At 43.7% G+C, this 10,476-nt stretch overlaps 1 protein-coding gene across 1 annotated transcript in view; it reads left to right on the top strand.

Annotated features, from left to right (window-relative positions):
* Nucleotides 1-3,521: 3,521 nt before the first annotated feature.
* MRPS5 (mitochondrial ribosomal protein S5) overlaps nucleotides 3,522-10,476 on the top strand; it is a 29,122-nt gene continuing 22,167 nt past the window's right edge. The window contains exons 1-3 of the mRNA XM_042933086.1: nucleotides 3,522-3,718; nucleotides 7,623-7,703; nucleotides 9,420-9,557. Coding sequence (XP_042789020.1) covers nucleotides 3,661-3,718; nucleotides 7,623-7,703; nucleotides 9,420-9,557 — 277 coding nt within the window. The 5' untranslated portion in view covers nucleotides 3,522-3,660. The remainder of the gene's footprint in view (nucleotides 3,719-7,622; nucleotides 7,704-9,419; nucleotides 9,558-10,476) is intronic.

The following is a 10,476-nucleotide window of genomic DNA, read 5'->3' as shown; positions in this document are numbered from 1 at the left end:
AAATTAAAATTCTACTTCCAAAAATGCCTGCTAGGGCAGATGTCAAGCAGATGTCAAAGTGACTAGAGGTCTCCCTCAAATGAAATTGCTGTTGATCACTGTCCTACCATAAAGGCCCTGTAGGAGGGTTGCTAGCTTCCCCCCCCCCCCCCACCTTCTCTACTGTATCCTACAAATGGGTGCTGGTGAATGGACTGAAATATCATGCCATGCTGTGACAAACATCCCATTTTAAACCCATGGAAAACATTAGAAAAGATTTACAAGAGGAATTTATCCAATTTGGTAATTTAAGTAGTTAGTAGAGGACATTGACAGAAAACCCTCAAGATAGAAATCCATCACGGTCTAAGCGGCTTTCCAACACAGGAAGTCTTTTATAGCCAATTTCCCTAGGAAACAGTCCCCAGTTGGGTTTTAATTCAATTGGGTATGGGTTTTGGTGGGCTCCAAGCAGAGGTCTCACAGCCAGAAGAGGCTAGACCAGAGATGTGAAGGGGATCACATTAGACCAATGAGGAGGAAACCTCACACATGAGTCTTAAGATTGGCAACCATGCTAGTGACTTAGGTGGCTGTCCCATGCCCAAGACAGACAACTTTGTATAAGGACAGGAATAAGAAGAGGTCTGTCGGCTCCAGACCCCCATCACTCTAAAACCTCATCACATAGACTCAGACATGACCAGACAGCTTTAAGGAACTAAGGCTGACTTTACAAAATATGGAGCCATAAAGCCCCTTGGAAATGCTGGCCTTATAGAGGCCAGCATTATATATTATAGAGTGCCCAGCAACCTTATCGGGTGAGTAAAGAAAGCCACTTTCTGGCAGGTGCAGGAACGTCAGGATGTTCCGGGGGGGTCTTCACGAAGAGGAATTTGCCCAAATCTATAGGTATTGCAGGCTTATCTGATGGCAAGTATGTGGCTTGGCTTCTGGCCTACAGAGGCTACTAATATTAGATTCATTATGAAAAGTTCCAGCAAATCAGATTTTAAAAGATCTGGATGATCAATTGCTATTCTTACTGAGCTTATATAAATAATCCGGCTAAATTTGTTAAAATTGGTCTTGTTTTTCAAATGAATTAGTCTTGATTTGGCTATCTCTGGAAATATGGGTGATTTTAGAGAGAAAAATTATGTTTCAATAACACATCTTGGTGGATGTTAAATTCTAGTTGATTTTTGAATGTTTGTTGTTTGCCTAAGCTAGACAGCTTGAGGTAAACTTCAGAGAAATTGCCATCATAGCTCATATATCAACAATCTTCTTGCTTGTTATTCTGTAGGGATAAAGAAGGACCCCATGGGCACGTGATTTTTAAAAAATATTTTGAATGTTTACTTATTTTTGAGAGAGACAGAGACAGAGTGTGAGTGGGGGAAGGGCAGAGAGAGAAGGAGACACAGAACCCGAAGCATGTTCCGGGTTCTGAGCTATCAGCACAGCTCCAGGCTCTGAGCGTCAGCACAGAGTCTGACATGGGGCTATAACCCACAAACCATGAGATCATGACCTGAGCCGAAGTCAGATGCCTAACCATGACTGAGGCGCTCTGGGCATATGATTATTTAAACAGCTGGAAAATAGGATGGATTCCTCAACAATTGTATAACTCAGCTATCACCTTGACCAATTCTGTGTGGCTGGGATGACAAAATTGTTCCTTAAAAGCCAGAGTGTATCCCACTCCATGGGGTTAATTATGGACTTGTGGAGATAATGGGTAACCCCACTTTCCTTATGCTTTTAGATTGGATGATGCACTTGGGGCCCTACTTGTCTATTCTAAAGTCTTGTCTATTCCTAGACAAGTCTTGCCCCACTTGTCAGTGATTCCTTGTAATTAAGATATTGTTAAGGCTAGACCTCAAAGAGCTCTTCTTGATGGTTTTATCCCTTAGCCATATTTGTCCTAGGAACTACCCCTATTGATGTGAAATTGCAAATAGTGCTTTAGCCAAGCATACAACAGCCCTCCTGGTGGAAGGAGCCTCAAAACTTACTGTGGGACAGTTCCTGATAGTAATGATTTCACATCAGGTCCAAAGTGTTTTAGAAACTAAAGGCCACCAATGGATGATGGGAGTGGGGGGTTCTTACTAAACGCCAGGCTATGCTTTTAGACACACCTGAAGTGGTCCTTAAGACCCATCAGACCGTAGTCCCAGTTACTCTTATGCCTGGGCCTGACCATCATACTTCTATAAAGCATAGCTGTTCAGAGGTTATTGATCTTGTTTATTCTACCTGATCAGACTTAAAACATTCTCCTATTGATGATGCAGATGATGATTTACTGACCGCAGTAGTTTCATGAAAAGGGGGATATAAAAAGCTGGGGACACAACAGTCAGACTCAGACTGTTGAGGCCAAAGCACTCCCAGTAAATACATCTGCCCAAAAAGCAGAGTTAATAGCGCTCACTCGTGCTTTACAATTGGCAAAGAGCCTCAAACGCATGGGGCAATCTGGAGACAGAGAGAGAGACAGAGAGAGACACAGAGAGAGAGAGAGAGAGAGAGAGAGAGAGAGAGGGCTGTTATCAAATCATAACTCTCCTATTAAATATGGACCTGAAATAATAGCTGTCTTAGAGGCTGTGCATGAACCTAAAGAGGTGGCTGTAATTCACCTGGGAGGCATCAAAAGGTAGGGTCTATAGAATCTAAAGGAAATAACGGACTATGCAGCCAAGCAAGCTGCACAAAGTCTACAAATATTAAGTCTCATACCAGTCCCAACACCAATAAAAGATACATCCCCAGTATCTTCAGAGCAAGAAATTCACATAGCCCAGGAACGAGGATATTCAAAAAATGCACAGGACTTGATTGTTAATAATGAGGGAGAAAGAACAGGTGAAGCAACCGTGTCAGTCTTAATTTTTGAACTCTAACTTGTCACTATTTTTGTTTTTCTGTGTTTGAAAATTTTCATACTAAATTTGAAAATCAGAGGTCGGCCTGAGCAGGAATACTAGCTTCTTACAAGAAGTCCGTGTCTTCAATCCGTCTACATACTTGGGTAATGTGGGCAGGCCCAGATGGTATGAAGCCACGAGTGGGTCTCGTGAAAAACCGTAGCATAGGTCTAGGTTACGAGTGTGTGACCAAACGTTAGAATCAGAACACACAAATGCGTGTGAAGTCCAAGGTAACAAGGTAACAGAAGTGCTTAAATAAATCTAACCAACTTCCAAGCTTTACTGAAGTTGGGTATGAACACTTTATACTCCTGGTCTTATTCACCTATTAGTTCTAAGCCTCCTGGAGACATCAGCCTTGGACCTTCACGTAGACCCTTTTCGCGCTCGTCTGTACCTCGCACTTCTTGCTGCGAACCGCCCACAGCACCAACTCACTGCGCCGGAGCCACCCGCCGCCTTCTCGGTTGCGCCCCCACCGGCAGCCAGCCCAAGCCCCGCCCCCGGGTCTTAATGCGAGGACCCTCAGCGGGGCTGTCCGCGGCGGCGCCGTACTCATTTCTATCCTGTTACCGGTGCAGACCATCTCTCACCTCGGTGTGCGCTGCGGTGCGGCATTTTGGCCTCGGGAATTCAGCCGCAGGCCGTGGCCAGACGTTTGGCGAGAAGCAGTCGCGGCAGGCGGTGGAGAAAGCGGCCTGGACAGAGGCTCTCTCAGGGCTCCACCATGGCGGCGGTGGTACGCGCTGCAGGCTGCCTCCCTGCGCTGTGTGGCTTGCCGGCGGGTGAGAGCCGGGACGCCGGGAGAGGGGCTCTGAGCGGGGACGGGAGCGGGGGCTCGCCTGCGGCCTGCGGATGCACGGGCAGAAAGAAGCGGCCTCTGAACCCATCATGCCGGGCTCCGATCCTGCCCGGAGCTGCTGTGTGACCTTGCACGCTTCCGCGCCCTCTCTGGGTCGCAGGGCTTCTGTCTGTAAAGTGAGGGTGGACTGGACGCTGTCCAAGGCTCGTTCCAGTTCACCGGACTCCTGCTGCGTGCTTGGCTAACAGGCGCGGGAAACTGGGGAGCAAGCATCGCCTTCCCGGCGGGCGTGACCCACAGGTTCCTTTGGTGAAGTCGATGTGGCAGTTCGAAGCCGATGGAGGCAGTCCTGCAGCTTGGGTCGGATAGGATTAGTGTCAGTCATTTTAGATCCCGGGCTGATCAGTGTCATTATTGAAAAGAAGGATGTTTTGAATGTCCTTAGTTTTGCTGTTACTGTTGTCTCCCCTCCCACCCCCCCCCCCGCCCCCCTTGTTGGTTTGCAGCCTGAGGAGGGTCAGTCTGCTGTATCCTTTAGCATAAGGTCTATCACTGTGCTTCATGACTAGGGCTTTTTTTCATCCTTCTATTTTATTGTAAACCCACAACCCAACATTCGTAATTCCAAATTCTAAAGACCTCTGAAAACGGAAAAGGTCTTGTTTGTTTCTTTTTGGTAACTCATTTTGTTGGGAAACTTAACCTGAAATGATTTGGCAGGAAATCTGACCTGAACATTCTTTACTTTTGTTCATGTTGTGACCACCTCCTCTTTTCAAGGCTCCATTCAAATAACACCTGTAGCGTTTGTAGCTTTCCCTCATGAGTTCTTACTGTGTTCCAGGAACTATCTTAAAACTATTTAGGCTTTTCCTCACTTCATCTATACAGTGCCTTTGTGAGATAGATGCTTTTACTATTCTTATTTTGCAGACCAAGAATTAAGACACATAGGTTGAGAAACGTGTTCAAAGTTACACTGGGAGGAGGTCAGGTTTTTGCGCCCACACCATCTGGCTCCAGAGCCTGGTTGTGTTTTGTTTTGTTTTGTTTTGTTTTTTCTCCTTCTGGTGCATTATAAACTTTTCTTTTGGTAGCAGCTTTATTGAGATGTAATTTACACACCATACAATTCATCCTCTGAAGGTGTATGATTCAGTGGTTTTTAGTATATCTGCAAATCTATACAACCATCACCATAATAAATTTTTAGAACATTTTCATCTCCCCAAAAACATACCCTTTTGCTCTCATCCCCCCGACTTGCTCATTGCCCCCAGCTCTAGGCAACCACTGATCTTTCTACCTCTATAGTTTGCTGTGTTCTGCATATTTCATATAGACGGGATCATATACTATGTGGTCTTTTGTGATTGGCTTGTTTCACTTAGCATAAGGTTTTCAAGATTCATTCATGTAGCATGTAGCACTACCGCATTCCATTTTATGGCTGAATTTCTGTGGCATGTATCTACTACATTTTGTTTATCCATTTATCAGTTCATGAACATTTGGGTTTTTCCACCTTTTGGCTGTTATGCCTGATGTTGCTGTAAATATTTGTGTGCAGTATTTTTGTTTCTGTTGTGTATAGACCTGGGAGTGGAATTGCTCGATCAAACGATCAAACGGTAACTCCATGTGTAACTTTGAGGAATGGCTAGACTGTTTTCTAAAGTAGCTGTACAGTTTCCCACTCCCGCCAGCAGTGCGTGAGAGTTCTTCTCTACGTTCTTGTCAACGTTTGTTATTATTTGTCCTTTTGATTATAGTTATTCTAGTGGGTGAGAAGTGGTATCAGTTTGTGGTTTTGATTTGCATTTCCCTGGTGGCTTATAAACATCTTTTTTGTGTGTGTTTATTTGGCCATTTATGAATGTTCTTTGGAGAGATGTCTATTCAAATATTTACCCATTTCGTTTTTTAAAAAAATTTTTTTTTTAACGTTTATTTATTTTTGAGACAGAGAGAGACAGAGCATGAATGGGGGAGGGACAGAGAGAGAGGGAGACACAGAATGGGAAGCAGGCTCCAGGCTCTGAGCCATCAGCCCAGAGCCTGATGCAGGGCTCGAACTCATGGACCGTGAGATCGTGACCTGAGCTGAAGTCGGACGCTTAACCGACTGAGCCACCCAGGCGCCCCTATTTACCCATTTCTAAATTGGGTTGTCTTTTTATTAGTGAATTGTAAGAGTTCTTTCTATACTCTAGATATAAGTTCCTTGTCAGATAGATGATTTGCAAAAATTTTCTCCATTTGTGTGTTGTCTTTTCACTCTGAATATAGTGTCCCTTAAAACACAGTTTTAAATTTTAGTGAAGTCTGATTTATCTATTTACTCTTTGTTGCTTATGCTTTTAGTGTATCTAAGAAACCATTGCCAATTTGAAGGTCATGATGATGTACCTTATGGTTTTTTTCTAAGAGTTTTATAGTTTTTCCTCTTACCTTTAGGTCTTTGACCCATTTTGAGCTGATATTTATATATGGTATGAAGTAGCACTCTAACTTCATTGTTTTGCAAGAGGATGTTCGTTTGTCCTAACACCATTTCTTTTTTCTTTTTTTTTTTTTTTTAATGTTTATTTATTATTGAGACACAGAGAGAGACAGAGTGTGAGCAGGGGAGGGGCTGAGAGAGAGGGAGACACAGAATCCGAAGCAGGCTCCAGGCTCTGAGCTGTCAGCACAGAGCCCAATGCGGGGCTCGAACTCACGAACTGCGAGATCATGACCTGAGCCGAAGTCGGATGCTTAACCGACTGAGCCACCCAGGCGCCCCTGTCCTGGCAACATTTCTTAAAAAGATTGTTCTTTCCCCACTGATTTGTCTTGGTACCCTTTTCAAAAATCACTTACGAGTAAATGCTGTCAGAACCTGTTTGGAAGCACTCTGCTATGTGAAGTGGCACATAATACGGTTACAGCCTGAGACTGCGGGAGTTTCAGAGTCTTGAGAGAGGGGGACTCTCTCCCCCAGAGTGCTGGGGGGGCCACTTTGGGAACCAGGAGCCTTCACCAAGAGTGATATTTCAGGAGAACGTGTCAGAGACACAAAGGGATTGAAGAGCACAGTGTGTTCAAGAATGACTACAAGTTGGAGGTGTCTGGGTGACCAAGTGTCCAACTCTTGATTTCAGCTCAGGTCGTGATCCTGGGGTCATGGGACTGAGCCCTGCTTAGGGCTCTGTGCTGAGTGTGGAGCCAGCTTAAGATATTCTCTCTCTCTCTTTCTCTCTCTCTCTCTCTCTCTCTCTCTGTCTCTCTCCCCCTCTGCCCCTCTCCCTAGCTCACACTCTCAACCTCTGTCTTTAAAAAAAAAAAAAAAAAAAGAATGACTACAAAGTCTGGTGTAGTCAGAGAGGGTGGAGGGGAGAGTGGTGGCAAGTGAGGCTGATGTGGGAGGTTGGGTCCTCGTTGCAGTCACGTAGGCTATGTTGAGGAGTTTTGAATTGGTGCAGGCAGTAGGGAGCCAAAGAATGATAAATCAGAGCTGGGAGGTGACCAGACTTGTTATTTTAGGAAGGGCTGCCTGACGGCAGATGGGGAATGAGAGGGGTAGCAGCAAGACCTACTAAGGGACTGTTGTTACTTTGTGGCTGAGGGATGGCACCTGAATAAAGAGGGGGCAGTGAGACCATAGGGGAGGGCGTAGCTGATAGATTTTTGCAGAGAATTAATAGGGCTTCGTAACTGGTTAGATGTGAGCATGAAGGAGAAGGTGATGCTGTCTACTTCACGTGGTCATGGAACCTGGAAATTATTCACTTCCTTCTCTTGGTTCTTTTATTCTATAGATGTTAATATTCTTTGGGTGTTAAAATGTTCCTTTTAATGCAGAAAGTATCCTAAAAGATTTTTTTTTTTTTTTTTTTAATTTACAGGTCACATATGGTCCAGGCAGCTTTACCTAAACACCTTTCCAACAGCTTCCATTTTGGCATTGAAGACTGTTCTCAGCAATGGTGAGATTCATTTATCCAACTACTGTTTCTTACAGGATCTAATGCTAGAGGGCTTCATGTAACTGTAAATGAACAGAGCACATACTTTTTTTGGGGGGGGGGCATTCTTTATAATGGAAGTACATAAGGTCTAGAGTATTTTTCAAATTTTGTATGATTACAGTTGTTATAGTTCAAGGCTTTAAAAAATAATAGCTACAGTTTTTGACTAATTCCTATGTGCTAGGCTTGTAACACGTTATATTGGTTAATCGTCACCAGTTTTTATGAGGGGGTTGTCCTTTCCATCTTGCAGACGATGGAGTGAGTCTGTGAGAGGCTAAGTGACTTGCTCAAGATTGCACAGCCAGTAAATGGCAGGACTGGGTCCTGAGCTGTCTGGGGACTGTGATGCATCCTCGTAATGCAGGGTCTTTGCAGAGGCCTTTGCTTCTACACTGCCATAGCGCAGGGCCCTCTCTTCAGTCACTCTCCAGAAGGGAAGGAAACCAACCCTTGCTTGGTCCATGTTGTGCTTACGGTCCGTGGAACCCCCTTTCCCTATGGTTAGGGCGGAATTGAAATCTCATTGTTTTCTTGGCCTTTTGGAGCTTTACTTTTAGTCTTCCTCCCTTTCATATTATTAACCCCACTTGTGAAGATGCTTTCATACCTTGCTTGAGGGGTTCAGAAGAGGGTGGTGACCTGAACTCTTCCCTTTATTTGTTCACTGACTAGTTGGGTGACTCATTCGTTCGTAAACTACTGACTGTGCCCTCTATTGTGAGCCAGGTAGTGTCCCCAACCTGAGCTGATATGGGGCCTGCAGAAGCCTATGTGAGGAAGGCCAGAGACTGGCCTAATTTCCCAGAGACTCGAAAATAGCTGCTTTCACTCTTCGGCTTTCTATTCAAGCCTGTTGCCCTTAAATACACTTTATTCTCTCGAGGGCTGTTTTAATTCTCCTTTTCACTTTTCTCACAGTGACTAAATTCTCCACTGAAATGCAAAGCTGGAGTGTGTACGCGGTTTTTGTAATCCTGTCACCCCTGCCGTTGCCCTCACTGGACACCACCATCCATGGGATTGGTCAAATGGCTGCCTCTAAGACATGGTTTTTCATAAAAACTTTATGTGATACATGCATGTAGTTAGAAAAATTCCAAGAACCACAAAAAAGCAAATCTCTCGTTCTAACCCCAAACGCATCAGTTTTCTTCCTCAGAGGCAACCGCTGTTCCCAGTTTCCTTTATATGCTTCTGAAATTAGTCTATAAAGTATATTCATATCCCCTCCTGGTTTTTGCAACACGGAGGGCAGGATGTTCTACTGTTCTGCACCTTGCTCTTCTGAACAGGTCATTTATAGTACTTTCCACACGGGTACATGGCCCTGCTCATACAGCAGAGGTCGCCATTTGCCAAGACTACACTGTTGATTGTGGGCTCCTAAGGGCAAGTAGCAACCCTGGTAAGGACAGATCTCCATCTTTCTTCAGATGGCTACATCCGTTGTGTGGACAGACTGTAACTTCTGTAACTAGGATGGACATTTAAGTTAGCAGAATCAAGTTTTGATTTATGTTTTAAAGAAAGACTGTCCTCAAAATACGATTCTTAAAAGTTCAGGATTTTAGTGACTTACTTTCATTAGTAATGATTCATTCTTTGGTGCTGGCAATATTTTCCTGCAGGCGTGGAACATCTAACCCAAAGTTTTATTCCGTCTCCCTACAGGCCCTTTGTCATCTCCAGGAACCAGAGGCAGCCGTCATTTTGCCAGCTTGACCCGTGCGCTACAGACACAATGCTGTATTTCTTCTCCCAGTAACTTGATGGGCCAGCAGTATAGATCCTATAGTTTCTTCACTAAATGTACGTAGACTGGCTACAAACTTCCCATTTCGTGAAACAGAAAAATAAAAGGTGCTTTCGTATCTTAATTTTTCTTCTTTTTCTTCTTCCTTTAGTGAATGAACACTTTAGAGACTAGTATATGATGTGCTATTAAAATAAAAGTAATCCTTAGAGTACCTCCTGGGATTATGTCGCATATTACCAGCGGTATTTGTACTGTTCTTTGGGGAGCACTCGTTTACTTTTATCCCCTTGGTTGGGTACCTGAGACCTAAGGAGTAGTGAATCGTGGCCCAGATCCCTGCTGATGTAGATTCACACCAAGAATATAATCAAAGTCTGTTTTTAGTTGCATTTCAGTTGAGGAGAGAGTACAAGTCAGGAAAAGTTAATTTTAAGTAGACATTGTTTTGCTAACACTGCTCTGACTTGCAGTAGTATTTGAAATAGTCGAGTCTGAACTGAAATTATCTTGATTCGTAATAAATGGAGATTGATTTCAGAACTCAGCATTAGACAAATTAAAAGAAATTAGAATTGGAATGCTTGGCTGGCTTACTCGGTAGAGCGTACAACTATTAATCTTGGGGTCGTGAGTTCATGCCTCATGTTGGGTGTAGAGATTACTTAAAAAAAAAAAGAAGAGCTTCTGTTTAAAAAAAAGAAATTAGGATTACAAAGCCAATTCATTTTAGATTATTTGGTAAATACAGAAAATCAAAAAGAAGAAAATCACCTATAATTCTACTACCTTAAAACACTGGTCGGCTACTTTTTTCATGCAACAGTGTATTAGATGTTTTTCCATGTCAGTACATAGACTTCTTCAGTGCAGTGTCGTGACTACAGAGTATTCCATTGTCACTTTATCAAAGATCACTTCACTTTGGAAGTCTTATAGTAGGTAGGTCATTTGTGTAGCAGTGCAGAAATGAGG

This window comes from Panthera leo, chromosome A3 (assembly GCF_018350215.1).
Source record: "Panthera leo isolate Ple1 chromosome A3, P.leo_Ple1_pat1.1, whole genome shotgun sequence".
In the NCBI taxonomy this organism is placed as follows: domain Eukaryota; kingdom Metazoa; phylum Chordata; class Mammalia; order Carnivora; family Felidae; genus Panthera; species Panthera leo.
Note: the sequence above shows the minus strand (reverse complement) of the source record. Positions and strands in the feature narration are given on the sequence as shown.